Source organism: Pezoporus flaviventris, unplaced genomic scaffold (assembly GCF_033815535.1).
Source record: "Pezoporus flaviventris isolate CSIRO_AGI_PZ_B2104156 unplaced genomic scaffold, CSIRO_AGI_Pfla_v1 ptg000078l, whole genome shotgun sequence".
NCBI classification, from domain to species: Eukaryota; Metazoa; Chordata; class Aves; order Psittaciformes; family Psittacidae; genus Pezoporus; species Pezoporus flaviventris.
The window spans coordinates 3,692,084-3,711,770 of NW_026892626.1; the positions used below are offsets into that span (position 1 = coordinate 3,692,084).

Below are 19,687 nucleotides of genomic sequence, written 5' to 3' on the forward strand. Positions count from 1 at the left end.
CCATGTAAGTTGAGGAACTTTATACCTTTTGTAGGGGAATATATAATCCAGGAGCTGACTCCTGTGTTAGTAGAAAGTGTTAGGTTTAGAGTAGGTTACACAAAGCGCATGTATGGCACAAACTGCTATTTTGAGAACCTTGGCTAACGTTTTCCTTTGATTTTTGATCCTTTAGATATTAAAAATGATAATTTTTAGAAGAGGAGAGAGAAGATGGTAAAGGATGGATCATTGGGCATTTTGATTACTGCTGCTTGATCAGGCTTTTGTGATTTCTTCATTAAAAAGATTATTAATTTGTATCTCAGAATATTTTCTGAAAGATTTATCATCAGTATCTAATTTTCAGTCCTGGTAGGGAATGGGTTCTACAGACTTATGCAAGGGGTATTTACTTTTGACTTGAAAATTTCAGTTGAAAAGAGCTGCTTTGTGGCTGATCCCCAGCCTGTGCTTCGGCAGTTCCTTAGTGCCCAGCCTGTTCCTTGGCTTTTTCATTATACTTTGGGATTAAGGTCTGCCATATTAAGGAAGCAGTAGATCGCAGAGCAGTTGCCCGTCACTCACTTTTGGTCCTCATTGTTTTGTTTCCCTGTCCAAGGGTTGGTGTATAATAATTGGTGTCCAAGCACTGTGTATAATCTGGAATATGCAATAAGTTGGTAAACTCTAAGTAGATGAGTGATTCATTTGCAGGGCATCATGTTGAGCTGAAATTCTCCTTTCTTCATACTTAAAAGAACTACTGCACCCTTCTTTTCTTGTTTCAAGGGTGTTTTGTTGCTGCCTGTCAGTTTGCTGATAGGGAGGACTTCAAGCCCATAGTTGTCCTTTTCTATCTAATGTGCGAAGCTTTTGGCACTTTAATCTTGTGTTGAAATTCCAGTAGCCAGCTTTTGACAGAAAAGGATCTAGCAGAGAAAACCGGCAGCTCTGTCCCCATTCAACTGAATATTGCAATCAATTATATGTGTTAGCATGCCTCAATGATCAGTACTGTAAAGGTACAAAGATAAACATTCAGAAATTTTTGTAAGTTGAAACACAGCAAGAGATACTGAAATCCAGCAGTATTTTATATTATATTCAACTGTTAATTAGCATGTTTTTATTTTGAAGAAATATTAATGAATAGATAGTAATACTAGAAGAAATACTAATAGATAGTGATGTTAGTGACATGGTGTTTGTTACATCCATTCCTCAACCAAGTCATGACTATTGGGAGATGCTGTATTGCTCTCACAGGAGGGCGCTCAAACCCCATGAAAAAAATTCCGGTTGAAGGGAAAAAGTACAGATTCTGCATTGTCTAATACTGTGTAAGGTTGGGGTTTTTTGTGTGTGTGGTTGTGGAAGGATACTAGTGCAAAACTAGAACTGGGTAAGAATTAGAATGTAATTTTTGAGAGGAAGGAAAAAATTCCCACTTGGAAAGAAGTTCTAATCTTGGAATATGTAGGAAGAACTGAGTTACATCAAGAGAAAGATAGGCGTTTACTACCATAACTCAGTTAGTTACCTGTAAGTACTCATAGTCAGACCTCTTGTTTTCTTAACTGCAGAGATGTAACAGTTTCATTTTAATCCAAACTGGCATGTCTTATTGCTCATCTAACCCAGCTACTGGAAACAGCCTCCTCTTCCCAAGGCACAGAGAAAGAACACATGCAGTTTCTTTAGTTCAACAAAAAGCTTCGTTCACTTAAGAAAATTACATGTGCCCAGGGCACATTTAGTGGCTTTAGGAGAAGTGAGGGAGGAGTTGGTCTCTTTGGGAGGTAGCTGCTGTGTGTCTTCACATGGTGTCAGCTTTCTTCTTTGCTCTGTTTGTGTAGAAATGCTTTCTGAGCGTTAACCAGGTGTGTAGGATCTGACGCAGAAGTGGATTTGACTTCATAGCTTGCTCCTGTGTATGTACTGTGGTGCCTGTGTTAAATGATGGTGTGAGAATTTGCTTTCAGTTCTGGATACACAACATCATTAATTAATCATTAAAGATCAACAGACTTCTACTTGTAAATTTTACGTAGTATCAATCAACAGGTGCTTCTTTGCATTTCCACATTATAGAATTAGTGGTATGCAGTATTGGTGGCTCTGTTCCCCAGAACACATTCCTTTTCTCTTGCTCTTCTCTTTCCTGTATTTGCAGGTAAAAGGGAAGCAGGAACTACCTGCCTGCACAAGTCTGAGATTCTGGGGGGGGGGGGGGAATCTCCCTTACCTCAATGCAAAATAGCCAAAACGTAAAAATAAATAAGTACAGATTGGAACAGAAGTCACTTAATTGAGTAGTAAAAGCATTTATCTAATAGTAAAAGCTGACCAGTAGCTGTGGTGGTTGTTTTTCTGTTCTCCATTCCCATTACTTTTCATTTACAGGCCTTTACATTTCAGAGGAGCTTTCATCACATAGTCATTTAATACTGTTTTTCTGTGACTCCCCTGAGCTTGCTTCAATGATTAGCAATAAGCTTTGGAAATTTTATTCCTCAGCCTTCTCTTCCTTTTCAGAAGTGTTTATAGAAGTGTTGAACTCTGTGAATATCAGTACACATCCTGACTGGCTAACTTTGACTATGGAAAACTAAGAACTTCTACCTGTACTTTCGTAACTTTTCTACTAATCTAGAAAAGGACCTTCCATGTTATTTCTTATCACCTTAGTTTCTTCCAGTATGTTTGGTGACTTCATGTAGGCTTTTGGGGAAAAAGTGTGCTGCATCGAGTAGATCAGTCATCTATGTGCTTGGTCATTCCTTCAAAGAGCTGAGATAGACATGAGGCATGGTTCAGAGATAAAAACATTCCAGTAAAAATTACTCACTTGAAGATCTCTGTTAATTCTTAAAGGTTCTGTGAACTTGCTGTTCTTTAATTGTTGAGATTCTTGTCAAGTCTATTATTTATGTGATTTAATTGGCATCACACATCACTTTCCATTGCTCTGGTTCAGAAACTAAGCAAGAAATAGGCTACACAACAATTAGTGACTTTGTATTTCCATATATACCTTTCAGTAGATGTTCTCATGACTCTTCACTATTGATATCCTCAGGTTTGTTCCAAAACCTTTTCCTGCAGATGCTTGATTTGAGGCAGGTACTGGAAATTGTTCCATTCTAGCAATGCCAATGCCCCTAACTATCCCTATGCCACATTCCAGTATTTTACTCTCCAACTTGATATACCAGCAAGTCATATTGCATTCAACTGGTTATTCTTAACTGCCTGCATGTAAGTAGTTAACCATAACTCCACAGAGATGGTTTCCCAGAAGCAGGTGATCATCAGTAAGAGCTTGTATGTAGATGCCCACATAAACTGCATGCAGGTACTGTTGCTAAATCAGTTACTGTTGTGGAGGTTCTTACATGAAGTGGGAGTTGCTGCAGTCAAGGTCCTCTTGGCAGAATTGTATTCAAAACTAGGAACCTCTTATTTATATCAATAAATCTCTTCATAAGACTTGAATCTCACTTGTATGGAGCAAGACTCTTTGTTGCTAGCACCTGGAAGTGTTCCATTTTCTTAAAGCAGAGTTGTTATTAGCACGTGAATCTCTCCACTGAGAGAATCTGCATGATACTTGAGAAGAAATATAGCACTTTAGACACTTGCCTCTTATGTATAATGCAGCCTGTAACAGGAAGGAAATTTTAATTATTCTGGGGTGATCATTGAAAGGACATTAATTAACAGGCATAGAGCATTAATATATATTGTTCCACTACAATTTTTTCTTATTAAAAAAAAAAAAACTTTCCAAAAAAGATTCCTGGAAACATCTTACTTTTCATAGTCTGGAAGTTTTAAGCTACTATTAGTGAACAACAAACTGGCAGTCAGAATCAGAATGTCACCTTTTTTAATATCTTTATAAATATTTCTAGATCTGGGTTTTGGCTTGTCACATTTTACTGACCCTGCTGACTCTCATTCACTATTTGGTGCCCATAAGTTCAATTCATGTACTCAAAAACAGTCCTAGGAAATGGGATCATCTTGTCTATCTCTTTATTTTGGTTCACTTGAATACTTTAAAAGTTTTTTATAAGGGATTATTTCCTTTTGCTGTCTTAATTTGGTACTAGGAGGAAAAGGTGATCAGTAATTACTAACCTGTTTACTGTTTAAAAAAGAACGAGTGCTGCTATTTTGCTGTATTTTTTCCTTCTGTTTTATTTCCATTTTTATTTCCTTCTTGACAGTTTTTATTGCAGAAATTTCACTAATTGCTGGTATTCTAATAATCTTGATATTTTTCTTGGGGTACCTTGTAAGGAATCTTTATGAACAAGGGTCTTGTATTCGGCATTCATTTATGAAAGAGAATTCCTGCCTAAAAAGAGCAGTCATCATTTGGAATGGGCAATGTTGTTATCGGTGAGCATCCTGAGATCACAAATTCATACTGAATTAGCTCAATTTGCATGGCTGGTATGAATTACTGAATTCATATTCAGTATTATATATAAAACTCAAAAAAAAAAAATAAAGCAGGCTCTGAAAAAACAAATCAAAATGCTTATGTGGGAGTGTATTTGCCACACAAATACATGTGGTGGTCTGTGAGTCTGGAATCTTTTGTTCCACAGCAATCCCTGGAGTGCTCTTGCTTTGTGTATCAAATGCTCTTTCTGTATGCATGGGTGGAACAGGGAAACATACTACACAAAGCAACCAACTTCCCTCACTTACTATCATGACAATTTATTAAGCCAATTTGAATGATGTGTTAAAACCCACAGTTAAAAATGATGTTAATGGATTATATTTTCAGTATTTAAAACCAAAACTTAATTGAAATTTTGGAATAAGAGAAGTCTAAAGACTATGCACCTCTGTGTTCCAAGTCAATTTCTCCCAGCTTCTCTTCCTGAATTCCATATGAAGGTGTGCAGCCTTCATAACCTGACAAAGTCAGTAGGCCTATTTAGGAATGAGCCTTTTAAATTTCAATTTGTCTGTTTGGCATTTTGAAGAACTTTATGGATATGTAGGTTTGATATGGAGCTCTTTCATTATTTTTGTGTAGCTGCTCTCTCACTGACTTCTGCAGGATATACTGAAGGAATTTGCAATGACTGATGTGATGGGATGATAAGCTGGTTTAGCATCTCAAGTATTCATGCACAAAATGGTGAATCCAATGTACTTTCTAATTGTGTGCAACATAGTGAACACGTTCGATGCTCCAGTTCAAAAAGAAGTTTTTATGATGCTTATGGTTCTTATGTTGGTGCTAGAACTGACTCAGAATAGTTGCAAAGCAAATATTAAGTGTTTTTAGTGAACTTTAACAGCTAACATGGGAAATAATGTGGTTTGAAACTTACCCATCTACATCCGTAAAAGCCCTCTCTCATACATAGCTTTTGATTGACAATTTTAGAATTGATTTCCATTAAGTATTTTAATATTAAAACTTTTCTTGCAGCACAAAGTGACTGCTCTTCCGTAAATATTCTTGTCTTTTAAAAATCATTTGTGTTTTTCTGTAGGCAAATAATTGCTGTGCCTCATACATTTACACTTGAAAATAACTTAACTAACTCTAATTCTTTTTGTTTCAGCCTGGCGTTCTGGGATATTTTGAGTTCAACGCTTCACCTCAACCACCTGGTTATTTAACATTCTTCACATCAGCACTGCATTCATTAAAGAAAGGTAAAAGCTTAATTTTCATAATCCAAGGCATCTGTGAATGAGTTATGTATATGGACATCAGTATTTTTGCAGTATTTTGTAACTTGGGAATTAATTCCTTTGAGTGTTTCTTGATGTTGACCTAATTACAAGACTGTCTCTTACTACAGTGGAAGGATTGCTTATGTAAAAGGCTTATTATGGCATTGGCCATCATGGAATAAAGTCTATGACAGGCTGCTATTCCAGGATACATTAAGATACAGTTTCCTCAAAAACCTAACTATATTGCTGCAACCTGTACAGGAGCCATAATCAGAGTAGCACTTATTTAAATTGAATTCAAGAGTATTTGTCTTGTGCAACATTTGAAATGGCACATTCAGAGGCATTAGGATTAACTCGGCTTTGTCAGTACTTAGTAACTGAATTCAAGAAAATGGTTTGCTGGGTGGAGTTAAAGAACTGGTACAAGGTAGCATGAGGAGAAGGACTTTTTCCCCCTGCTGTTTTGCATTAATAATCTAAAATATAAAACCTCTTGCATTTAAATATGCAACTTTGTATATGATTAGTACCTATTTTGTGGGTCATAAATTCTGGATAGAGTTTTTTTAAAGTTAAGATTAGCACATTTTATGGATATTCCTGTCAGCAAATGAAGGAAATTTATACCATTATTCTGATTTTTACGGTGCCACTAACTTGGTACATGATATAGAGCATGCTCTCCTATATTTGTTTTCTGTAATTTCCCCATTTATATGTTGGGATAGTTCTTTGCAGTATAAAGATGACAAATATTCTATTCTTGTGGGTACATATTTATAAATACAGAAATACTATGATACATATTTAATGCATATTTACTGTAAATGTACATCATCTAAAGAATCAGTGTTCATACTTTTTCTTTACACATATCTCACCTTGGCTTATGAGATGCCATAACACGTGGCAAGGTGCATCTGTGATACCAGATTCTATATTTAATAAGGAAGTCAAGAAATTGCACAATTCAGGTTAACATTCCCTATACTTTGTGTGCAGAAGAGGAGCACACTTATTCTTGTCTGCTTTTGTCGTCTTCCTCGCTTAATCACCAGTATTGTATTCAGTAAGATTTCTGTGCCTTTACACAGCAATGTCCTGTGTTTTGGTTTGAAGGTGTTCTTCTAAGGCTTTCAGAGGAGAGCTTCAGTGTGTATAATTGTATTTAAAAATCAAAAAATTGCCCTTTCAGATTACCTTGGAACAATACGCTTTGGAGTGATCACAGATAAACATGTTGCAGAGGAGATCTCATTGGTGCATTCAGGCAGCGTGTACTTGCACAGACATGTCAACACATCTCTTGTGAGTATTTTATTTATGTCGTCATGCCCCTGAGCCAGTACATGGAGATTGAACCTCTGTTGTTACAGACTCTGAATAACTGTTTCACAGAGCTTTAGGATACAGGATTTTTGTACAGTAAAACACATTTTCATTCTAGAAGTCAGCAGCTATTTTAAACATCAACCCAAGTTGCTCACTTCTATCAAAACATAACCCAAAACCCCAAGCATCTCAGAAATTACTGCACAAAGACTTTTTCCTAAGGTTTCTAACTCTTTAAGTGGGTCAGAAATAGAAGGCTACTTGAATGAGGATATGGACAAAGAGGTTTTGTGGAGAGAATAGGAATAGTGAAAACTGTATTTTGGTTTAAAATATGACATTGCACTGATCAGAAAAATCATGCAAATTAATTTAATGAAAATTTATAGTAACTCTTGATCCACATGCCTTGGTTTTGGAAGAGTAAGACTGAAAATACTAACTTCCAGATTTGGTGTGTGGTATAGAGACCTTATCTATCCATACTGCTACCATGAGTGGAAATTCTGTGATTGTAATACATACTTTATTCATTTGAAACTAGGGAAAATATAGATTTCTCGGGTTAAATTATTGGTAACTACATAAAACTACTTTTTTCTGGGCAAATGATTTAAGATAACTTGCTGTAATTTATTAAAATGACTGTAGAAGTGGTGAGTGCTTCTTATTATGTATGTCTTTTCCATGTGTTCAGTAATAAGAAATACCCGCTATAAATTCAGTCGATCCTGGAATCTTAAAAGACTAATCTATAGTGAGTTAATTTGGTGACCGAGAGTAGGAAAAAGTTTTCCAATATACTGTAAATCAGGATATGTGATGATACCAACTTAGAGACTGAGCTCTTTCACTTATAAAGAAAATTTATATCGGTGAGAAAAGTAAAGATAAAAAAATGTAGTAAAAGAAAGGAACTTCCCTGGTAGAATACTTTCTGCCTCAAAGATTTAATGTGTTACTATGATCTGATGAGCATTTGAAAGTTTTTCTAAAGGGAAAGGGTGTATGAAATGCTGAAGCTTGCTGAGTAGTATAATTAAATTTAGGGTTTTTTAGGCATTATATTAACAAGGCGTATTTGAGAACTGCATTAATTATGAACAGGTGAGGACAAATAATTATTTTCACTCCCTTCAAGATCTATCCAAATGACATCATGAACTATACTGCTGAGAACATTTGCAAGTGGGCTCTAGAAAATAGAGAGATGCTCATACGCTGGCTGAGACCACATGGTGGAAAAAGCCTTCTTCTAAACAATGAGCTGAAGAAGGGACCAGCACTTCTCATATTTATACCTTACGATCCCTTAGCAGAAATTCATCCTCTTTTAGATGAAGTAAGTGAAATGTTGTGTGTGTTTGTTTGTTTGTTTGGGGGGGGCAGGTTGTTTTTTTTATTACTTTAAAAATACTAGAATTTGAGAACTGTGGTAGGGGTTCTGAGCTTAATTGTGACAGATATTTTATTTCACTGTTCCAAGTATTCTCTTTCGTTTAAAAACACTTTTTCTCAGGCCATATTATCCCAAGTCCCTTACACTGGTTTGCATCCCACACAATGTGCTTTCATCTTGTCAACAGTTGTTTAGAACAAGCACCTAATTCTTTTCTTTTATTTCCTTCTTCTTGTGGTGAGTGCTGGGTGAGAGATGCAGATCTTTGGTTTTCTGTTTCAGTTGACATAGCTCAAATGAAAGAGTAAGAATGTATGGAGTATTGTGGGACCTGTGTTTTGTCCACCCATTCTATTTCTCCTCCCCTTCCATCTTTCCAGACATGATTATGCAAGGAAGAATGGACCTTTTATTAAACCAGTGTTGTTTGAAGTATAGGCCAATTGAAAACCTACTCAGAACTAATCTGATTTTTATATTATGTACATTCCTTATTCGCCTTCCAATATTCTCTTCCTCTGTCATTATTTCTATTTCTGAACAGCCCAAGACATGAGTTTGTGTAACTGTGCAGTAAAGGAGATAGGGAAAGTAACTTAGCTGAAAAATAGACTTTCCACAGGCTATTTTTCAGCTTTAATTCACTGTCCCATTTGGTACATCACAAAGCTGCACGTCACAGTGGTGATCACATAGCACTGAGGACAGTGTGGTAAAAGAAAGAAGAATCAGTGAAAGGTGAAAAGTGGGGTTAAGTTTAGGTGGCAGTGCTGCCTTACGTGTGTGGCATCCATGTCCTGCAATGTGTGGTTTCCACAAGGAGGCCTAAATAGGATTGCAGTGTCTGAAACAATGAGGAAGAAAAAGAAAATAATGTACGATACAATATTTAGCCAAATTAGACATAAACACAATGAAAGCTAGATTGCTGCAAAGTGGGGTTGGGGAAATCTTTGCTGAAAGACTGGAAAAAACCTGTGATTATTCTTGTACCAACCTGTCTTATTTTTAGCAGACTTAATTCAGTGATGCTTGTTACAGATTAAACATTCTAGTAACAGGTACCGCTTATTTAGATGAAATCAGTGCAACATGAGATGTTCCATTTCAGATTTCATTCTTCTAAGTAATAGTATTTATCTATATCAAAGCAAGAAATGAGATGATACAAAATATTCCAGTTGGTCTTGTGAAGCTTCACTGTCATAGAGAGATATTATGCAACTTGTTTACCATAGGAAGAGTTGTTTACTGCAGATGTTCTATGGAGTTCATCAAGCAGTGAAACCACTTGACTGGAAGGAAGTGGCAAAGAGCAAGGCTGTCAAGTTGTATGTTGAAAGCTCTAAGGGCAGGTTTTTCTTTTTCTGATAGTTCACTGAAGTGAGATTTCCCACTGCAGAACTGGTTTTCTGTTCATATTCCTCTATATAGGTAGTCCAAATTATCAGGCTAGATTATGGTATGAGGGATCAAATTTATTCTAAGTAGTTAATTGAGCATTTTCAGGATGAAAACGTCTAACAACAAATTCTTAGACTGTAATGAACTTGGTATAAACCACATCTTAATGCTGATGGTCCTGTGACACACAGCATCTTAGATGTGATGCTTCACCATCCCTTTGATAGTTATAATGATTCCTATCAAAGTGTTCTTGTGTGAGCAATGTGCGTATATTCTGCAATTTGATTATTTTTAATGTGATAGATTAAAGGGAAGGGAAACTCCCTCTTTCGTTTTCCTTTCTATATGTGATGTTATTTAACTCCTAGAAAGAAAATTATTCTGTGGTCCACACAGATGCCTTTTTCACTGCTTGTTTCCTCTTGATTAAGAACAAAGTGGTGATGCAGCACAGGAATGTTTGCAGACAGGCAGGCTTCTTTTTTTTTTTTCTTTCCTTTTTGGTTTCTTTTTTTAGTAAGTCACACACTACTATATGCAAAGTACACCAGTGGTATTACAACCATATGCCCATGGCTGGGAAAATACTAACATTGCTTCAACGCTGTTAGTGATTGCTACAAAAATTGTGTACCACCTATAGCAGGTAAAAGCTCCAATCCCTTTCATATGGGAATGCTTTTATTTTCTTCTCGTATTGGGAAATTCAGGAACCTTTACTGATTAATGCTTCATGTAGTGGGATTTAGCCTTAAAATGTAGTAGTGATAGATACAATGAAAAGAGGACCCTGGGATCAGTGTCGTGGACGGAAAAAATATTTGAAGTGGCTTCTTGTTGTTCTGTACATTTAATTCTTACACACTGAAGTATCTGAAAATTTAACTTCGCTATCAGGTCAGAGCCTTCTGTAATTTCTTGTAAGAATGAAGGAGAAGAGTAGTCAACTTCAAGTTTCTGAAATTCTCTCATTGCATGTTATGTTGTTAAACCTGCAATGGATACCTGCATTTAAGTGAACTATGTACAGCTAATGTTGCCTTTTTTTTTTTTTCCCTTTTTTTTTCTCCCCTGCCCTGTAGATTACCAAAGTGGCCTTGGAATACCACAACTGCAATAAAAGCCAGGCAGCTGAGCCAGATCTTCAGCGCTTAGGAGACACTGATTCACCAGCTTTTGATTCCTCTGTACCAGATGCACATACGAAATTATCAGAAACATTTTCGATAACCAAGTCCCCATGCTGTAACACAGTGGTGCTTCCACAGTGGCATTCAATATCTAGAACTCACAATGTCTGTGAGCTTTGCATTAACCAGACACTTGGTGTCAAACCAAATAAAGTCCATGTGCCACACTGTAACTTTTTTGAGATAGAAGCAGCTTTGGACTCTTTCTACCTCCAGGAACATACCTTTTTTCAAGTTATATCAAATACCATAGAATGCAGCAATTTCTTAAGTTTCTATAGTCCCTTTAGCTATTACACTGCATGTTGCAGGACAGTAAACAGGCATTTTTTAAGCTTCATTAGTTCTGAGAAAACCATCTTTCAGACCCCCAGAGTAACATTTTCTTCCCATGGGAAGAAAGATGACACCCAACATTCTATTCCTCACATTGAGGATAGGAATTGTTTTATTCCTGACCTTCATAGTAGTGTCACTAACTTTACTGGTCTGAGCTGCAGGACCAACAAAACCTTGAATCTCTATCTACTGGATTCAAATCTTTTTTGGATATATGCAGAGAGACTAGGAGCATCGAGATCTACTCATGTTAAGGAATTTGCTGCCATTGTTGACCTGAAAGAAGAAGTGCACTATGTCTTGGATCAAAATCAGTCACTTGTTGGATCTACCCTGGGTATGGTATCCACTATACAAATGCTTGAAATGAGAAAATTAAGTTTGCAAGTAAGCTTATCAATGGAAAACTTAATGCCGTTTTGAAAAGTAAGACTACAGTCAACATTGTGAATCGTAATTTGTTCTGTTCTGTGTGTTAGTTAATCAAGCACTAGACTTGTGTTCTAGAGGATATGAGAACTAAGTTTCATATACCAAAAGTATATGAAGTTTAAAGTGAAACACAAAATGTGTAATTCTTGACTGGCTGAAGCACTGTAAGAATTGGTAAAATCTAAACTAATTTGCTTGTGGGGAAAAAAATTACTAAGTATCTAACAAACTTGGTATTACAGAAGACATTCTATATTAATGGTGGTGTTGATGTTTGCTCACCCATTCTGTGTACTAAAATATCACAGACAAGTCTCCACTTGTAAGCAGAGACTAACCCTTCCTCTTGTCCTCTGAAACCAACTTAGAAATTGTTTTAAATTTATTTAGCAAAGTATGTGTGTTTTCAAAGTAGATCTCTGTAATGGTTTTGGCCAAATGTCTCAATACTCTTATTTCCTGCTTCAATCAGAAGAAAAAAAAACCTAACAACCAAACCCAAAACAAAACTAAAAAAATAACAAACCCAATGCAGTTCTGATTTATTTGCAAGTTATTGACTCAGGCACAACATGCCTAATGACGTGCATTTATGTATCATGATAACGTGCAAAACTGAGTCCACCTGTGGAAAATGCAGGAATTTTTCATGTTAGCAGTGTAAGCAAACATGGAAGTAAGTTCAGTGAATATAGCATTAAAATAAATTGTTCAAAATTGCATATCAGTAGAATTCTTACAGCATTAATTATGTTTTGCCATAAATCTGGAAGTACAAAAGTATGCACAACAGACTTGTTGGTCTTATGGATCTCATCCAGCCCTGTATCCTGTCTCCATTATAGCCCCCTAAAAAAATCATTCTGGAAAACCAAACGAAAACCCCAGTGACCATAAAAGGATGCTTGGGGAAAATTAAGATCAGAGTGAAGACACATTTCTTTCCCTTTTCTGCTCCCAGTACTTTCTGTCTCGAACTTTTGTCAGGTCACAGGATTTCCTGAGCATGATGAGGGTTTCTCTACTGCGTAATTCTCAGTATATTTCTATTCTAGGTCACCTGAACTTGTGGAAAACTTCTGCTTCTACATAATCTTTTCAAGGAGTCACTATGATTTTATGTTTGGGGTTTGTGTGGGTGGGTTTTATTTCCTTAAGCCTCTTAACTTTTGATATTGCAAAATTACAAGCAAGGTTTGTATTTAATGCCTTTAACAGAATTTAGTTTTTACAGATGGTTTCTAAAAATTCAGGACTACGTCTTTTCATTACCCCTCTCCTTTCAGTTAGTGCTTACTCATGCATAGATACTCCAAATCAGGAGCTCTAGAAAGAAAAAAAAACAACACAACTGTTTTGGTCTGATGTGAGAATTTAATGAAATGCTGTGTAAGTGTAAGATTAAATGTACCGCTGTTTGCATTTCAGAGGTAAACTTGATGTTCTGGCATTTTGTATGTATGTTAAGGTGCCAGTTTTACTTTGGCCTAGGTTTTGGATTGGAAATATCAGCACAAAATGTTTTATCTGATGAAATAATTACTCTTAGCATGTTTGATATTATATTTTTGTCTTGATTATTGAATACTCTTACAATGCACAGAATAACATTTCTCTATCTAAATTGAAAAGAAGGATACAGTCGCTATCTTGCAGCAATTTAGAGAACATGGTCCAGTCTCAGAGTAGTGCAGCTGAAGGTAGTTGAGGGCTTTGGAGCTAGCTTTACATTTTTACCACTGGCCAGCTACTTGTTAAATACCTTAAAACTAAGAAGAAAGCTGAATGAAGAGGATGGTGGTCACTGGTGAACAAAAGGTGGCTGGTCATATTAGCATGGGAATAGCACAGCATTTAAATGTCAGAAGAAAAAGAAAAGTACAGGGAAAGTAATTAAAAATGAAAGAATAAATGCAAATAAATGTGGAATTAAGTTGTCAGGATAAGGGCCTGAAAGTGAAAAATGGTGAGAGGATACTGTTTATGAGTTAGCAGATACGTGGTTAGGAGCATAGACAATTATTATTATAGTACACTGAATAAAAGTAGAAGCAAGATTAGAGAGTAGTGTGGCAAGTGAAAAGACTGTAATCAGCAAAACAAAACCAGTAAAATACTTACCTTGTTTTCACATGAGTGTTGGTTACTCAACAGTTGATACCAAACTGTCAAAAATTACTTACATGAAACCAGGTTTGAATTTGTATTTTCTCTGCAAGTTCTTCTGAATCCAAAGTAAAAACTGCCAGAATCACACATTTATGAAACTGAAATAACTTTGTTATGTATCAATCTAATTTCAGAGGACTTCATAAAAAATTTCAGTATTCTCTATAGTCCCTTGAAAAGGCATCTTGTTGATGACCCTTCAGTCCGTCTTCATGACCAGCGTGTAATCACTGAAGTGACTACTAATACCTTCCATCAGACAGTGTTTTTGAGTGAAAAGGTAACACCTCATTGCTGACCAGGTTTCTTGCAAATTGTTGCTCAGACTTTTGAAGAGTGGGTCTCATTCTTCTTTGATATTGATGTGATAAAATATGTCATTTTGTAACAATTCAGAAAGTACCTTTTCTTTAAAAAAGGCAGTTTGGTATAGTGTGATCTTAACTAAATCTGAAAAAGATCATCTTACGGTGTTAATCCAAAAGTCAGTGCAACTGATTCTTTGATAGGTTTCAACAAGGTTTGTTGGGTTTTGGGGGACTGCTTGGGCTTTTTGAGGGGAGAAGAGGGGGTGTGGGGGTTTTCTTCTCATATGTTTGAAATACAGATTTTAATTTATTTTAAAAAAAAAAGGCGTCTGCCTTGCTTTTCCCTTTCTTGCACTGTAATAAGAACACACCTAAATACTTAGGGTTTAAAGTAATAGTGAAGAATATTCTGATTTCTGTGTTTTACACCTCAAAGGAGATAAATGCACCACAACTTGTTTTCTATATGTTACATTCTTTTGTAAAAGTTAAAAGTTATTGCAAAGTAGACATAGTTAAAAAAAAAAAAAGAAAAAAGAAAAAAATCCAAAATATTTTAAATCTAAGCTATTATTTGAAAGCACACAGCAAAAATACCCCAAAACTGTCACAGGTGAAGGCTTTCCAATTGCATGCTGTGAAATTGCTTTGGATCTCACTCTGAACTGTGATTAGATTACTTTGATTTCTTAAAGATGTGGTAGTAAGGATCAATATCTATTATCTGTCAGGTCTGCAGTGAATGTATGCATCTCAAGTAATTGTTTCCAGTAGCCCTTACTCCTGATGTCCAGATACCATCTCCCTGCCCTTGCCATGAAGTATACAGTCACTGTTGGATACATAGAAGTTTAAGACTCTGAGAGAATATTGAGAAGTGTAGTAAACTTTGGTGCACTTCCACTTAAAGGGAATGATGCTAAACTAAATCATCTAATCCTCTTCATTTTGTCTTTTTCCTATGGAAATAGAATTCACCAAGTTTTTGTGTATTAACGTGGTAGACAGAGGCGTCAGTAAGTATCTTACAATAAAGTTTATTAACATTAGGGTACAGTTTCCTTTCACATATGAAGGGTTCCAAGTTTCAGATGTTGTGAAGACTAGTGCTCCTTTACTGTGGATTAACTACAATAGATAATAAAATTCGTCTCCATTTCATTTTTCAGAATGTCTTGCTGCTGTATTATGCACAGTGGTGTGGATTCTGTGCTTCTCTTAATCACATCTTTATTCAACTTGCTCGGCTTCTGCCTCCAGATAATTTCATTGTGGCAAGGTAAAAAAGATTCTATTTTCAACTCTCTGGAATAATACAAGTTCATTGAGGTCATCAGCCTAGAAAATAATTACTTTTCTTACTATAATCTTGCAGTAGTAGATGTGAATGTCATCTGCTTCATTTCTCTTTGAATGCATTATTTTGTTTCCCTCTGTATAGATTTGGTGGTTTTCAGTCTCACTGTAGTAATTATCCAGTTTAATTAAAAAGAATTTTTAAACAGCTTTTAGCAATTTTTAAACCTTAAAGCTTCCTGATTTCAGGAAGTGAATCAATAAAACAACAGCAGAAAATAATTTTTACTCCTCTATCTGGTAATTTGTAGCAGATAATAATATCCTATAGTATTGTATTTGAGAAGTTTTTTGAACCAGGAAAAATACATATTGTTGGGTGTTAATCCTGATGGGCAGCTGAGCACCCCACAGCTACTCACTCACTTCCCTCCTCCACCCTCAGTGGGATGTGTGAAGAGGAATGTAAGAATAAAACCAGTAAAATCTGGAGGTCATGAGACAACAAAACAGATTTGTTTAGGATTGAAGGATAAGTGGAAGGAGAGAGAAGAAAGCAAAACAGGTGATGTAACAGCAATTACTCAGCACTTCCTGTGGGTAGAGCAATGTCCAGACAGTTCCCAAGTAGAAGATGGGTAAATCCCATAAAGCTCCCTCTTTTCCTTTTTACTGCTGAGCATGTTACATAGTAAGGAATAGCTCTTTGGTTTGTTCAGGTCATCTGCCTGGTTGGGTCCCCAACCCCCAGATTATCTACTGTAGAGTAGAAAGTGGTAGAGTTTCTACAGAGGAGGTAGAGTAAGAAACAGGGAAGACAACTAACTGTCATCACAAACCTAAAATGTGGCACCATACAAGCTACTAGGAAGAAAATTAACTCTATCCCAGCCAAATCCAGTTTATAGACATATACATATATCTATATATGCATCTGTATAATATGTATTATTATATATATTAAAATACATTTTTGTGTAAGTTAAACATGTTTTTGTTTGGCATTCACAAGGCTTTTAATGTTTCAGTGCAACCCAAACATTCTTGTTCATGTATTTGATAATACATCAATAGTTACAACATTTGCTCTGACTGCATCCTTGTTTCATTCTGACTGAACTTACTCCAGAGGGCAGAGTGAGATGTATAAGAAAAAAATGCAGTTAAAAATCTGGAGTTATCATTTGTTTCTAATTGCAGCTTTATTCCCACAGATGTAGTGCTGTTCTCAAATCTGTACCCTTTCTCTTTTTTCACATTGAAGTTCTCTGATTTGTTGGGTTATTTTTATTGCACTATTACTTATGTGTATCATCTATGATTTTTCTATAATAATATTGCTGTAATTAATAAGAATTTTATTTGTAATCTAACAAATGCAGAGAAGAACATAACAAGTAATTGAACAAGTGTGCCCTTCACAAAATCTTTTGTTCCTTTAGAAAGAAATGATGCCTTTAAGAATATGCTTGGCCTTGGAAGGACCAGTTTACTCCCAGAACTACTCAAGGGGAAAATATTCATAAAGCTGGGCTTGAGGAACAGCGAATAGATAAAACTTCAGTTTCATGTTCAAACTATTAGGCAGGTCTGTCTGTTTTAGAAAAGGAAGGTGGGTACACAGTGAAGATGTGATGAGTGATGTGCAATTTAATTGCTGAGTGAGAGCAGTTGGAATACTGTACACTTTTTTTTCTAGAAAAAAAATACCACAGATACTTGTTAAACTGAGATTCATCCTCTTGAATAGCAGCAATTACTTCTGCTGACTCAAATGCACAATTTGACATTTAGACTTACTTTCACAGATTTGCATTTCCTTCTTGCCAACGCCTAAAATGACGTTTTACAAGAAAATACGGATTGTTCATCTGCCAGTTCTCTTAATTAATGTATATTTTCTTAACAGAATTGATACCACTCGAAATGACCTTCCATGGGAATTTATGACAGACCATCTCCCAGCCATTTTATTTTTTCCTTATGGGAGGTAATGTAACTCTTCTTCCCTTTGGGTTTCTAACTTTCATTTTACTAAGTTGTAATAATTACCTGGTTACATGTTTTAATAGAGAAAAAAGCCAAACAAATTCATTTCTATATATGCATTCTTACTTTATGCGTATTCTAATTTAAAAAACAAAAAAACCCACCAAACTAACAGACATAGATAGCTGATGGTATGCAGATAGTGAATGTTCTTGCCAAATGTCATAATCTGATTGTTTGGAAGTCTTATCTTTATGGACAGCACCATTCTTAATCTTCTTCCTCAGTTAATTTTCTGTATTATTTGGTTGTATTTCCTGTTATTATTTTGGCATGATTCAAATAAATCAGTGAGTGACTACAGGAGGCAGGAAAAGGAGAAATGATATAGATGATGGCGCAACATAGCTCTAGTGCTACTTGTATATTATTGCTTCTAACTGGCTAAACTAAGAGACATCTCAAATAATATTATAATGGATTCTTGCAGTAAAATGCAAGGCTTTGCTTTTTTAATGAACAGGAAAAAAAAAAAAAAAAGCACAGATGAAGAATAAGTAATCCAGGTCAAGCTTGGTCTTGTTTAAGAGAACAAAAACAATCCTGACATGACAGAGGGGAGGAGGTAGATTGTTATGTGGGTTTTGGTTGGGGTTTTTTTGTGTCTTGTTTAGTTTTTTTAAGACAAATTTTTTACTTTAAAAAGTAGAGAATCTGAGTACTAAAGGAGGGCTTATGCAAACTTATGTAAGAACTTCCAGTGTAAACTAACACTATGGTTATTGAAATATCTTTTTTTCATTCCTAAAACAACACTTACTACTTCACTATTTCACTTAGGCATTGATACATTTTTTTCAAAGTTCTAAATTTTTTTTTTGTTGAAATAGCAGAGATACTTTAATTGTCATTAGTGTTCTACTGACTGTATTTAGCAGTAATTTAAAAAATAACACAGCATTGCCTTTACGGATGCTATAGAATTACATGTGTATATTGTTTGTGTATATTGCCAAAATGTTCTAGTTTTCATTCAGATTCAGTAACAAGCACTGGATTTTTTTCATAGGAGAAAAGTATCGGCAGATTTGTTGGCATTCTATAAGTCTTACATTGTTTCTCCCAGACAGAAAACAAATTAAGCTTCAGTAGTAGTTTAAACACCTACAGAGGAAAATATGCAAAGGAGATTAAAAGAAGGGGTACATGCTGTTGAATCAAAATTATACACAGGAAGCAAGACCTTGAAGAAGGAGCCAAGAAATAGAGGGCAGGGAAGTGTAGTTTCAAAGAGACAGCTAGGATTGAGAGTAAATTCTGGGATGATGAAAGAAAGCTGAGGTGGAAGAAAGGAACTGATTCATGAATGGGTGAACTAAAAATAAGCAGAGCAAAGGAGGGTGGGGTAGAGATGCACAAAAGGTGAGTCAGGGAAAAAAAGAACTCTGAAGGGATATAAAAGGGCTGGAGAGTACATTTAGGACTGGCATATGAGCTGGAATGTTGTATGAGGGTCCTGAATCCTACTCTTCCTCTGCAGCAGGGAAAAATTCTGAAATGCAGCATCAAACCTTTGTGTTGTGTCTAATCTGTACCAGTACGCACAGTGCAGGTACATCCAACATCAGATAGGCTAGGAACAAGAAAGAAACCTTGGGTGCAAGAGAGCAAAGAGCTTTTGAAAGTAGTCAATTTATTGTTTCAGTTGTGGTTCTGGTGTTACATGTGTGCCCTGTGCAGTCGACTTGATTGACCTTGGGTTTGTTTTTTCTCTTTAAAAAGATTAATAGTCTTACACAATTAAGTTTTTATAGCAAGGAAATAAAAACAAGCACTATAATAAAAGTTCTTTGCATTGTAAAATAAAAATGTTGATTTCCACCCTTATCCCTCAAGAACTCTTATCATCAGCAAATGGTAATTCAGATTATTGGTACTGTGAGGTGTTACCTACCACAAAATCTTTAAACCTGTGCCTTAAGGTTTTCAATTCTAAATCAGTGTTTTAATTCAGTACAGAAATAGTTTCATTTCTATCATCCCAAGTTCCAACTCATCATTTCCCCTGCAGTAAGCCTTGCACATCAGACTCCCTCTGCCACATTCCTCCAGCTCAGTTCCAGTCC

The 19,687-nt window shown here is 35.8% G+C and overlaps 1 protein-coding gene across 4 annotated transcripts in view; it reads left to right on the forward strand.

Moving 5' to 3' along the window:
* Positions 1-19,687, forward strand: part of TXNDC11 (thioredoxin domain containing 11) — a 33,324-nt gene that overhangs the window by 9,836 nt on the left and 3,801 nt on the right. For all 4 annotated transcript variants that reach the window (XM_061473920.1, XM_061473922.1, XM_061473921.1 and 1 more), the window contains 7 exons: positions 5,580-5,673; positions 6,896-7,008; positions 8,174-8,374; positions 10,921-11,704; positions 14,103-14,248; positions 15,446-15,555; positions 17,482-17,562. In XM_061473920.1, coding sequence (XP_061329904.1) covers positions 5,580-5,673; positions 6,896-7,008; positions 8,174-8,374; positions 10,921-11,704; positions 14,103-14,248; positions 15,446-15,555; positions 17,482-17,562 — 1,529 coding nt within the window. The remainder of the gene's footprint in view (positions 1-5,579; positions 5,674-6,895; positions 7,009-8,173; positions 8,375-10,920; positions 11,705-14,102; positions 14,249-15,445; positions 15,556-17,481; positions 17,563-19,687) is intronic.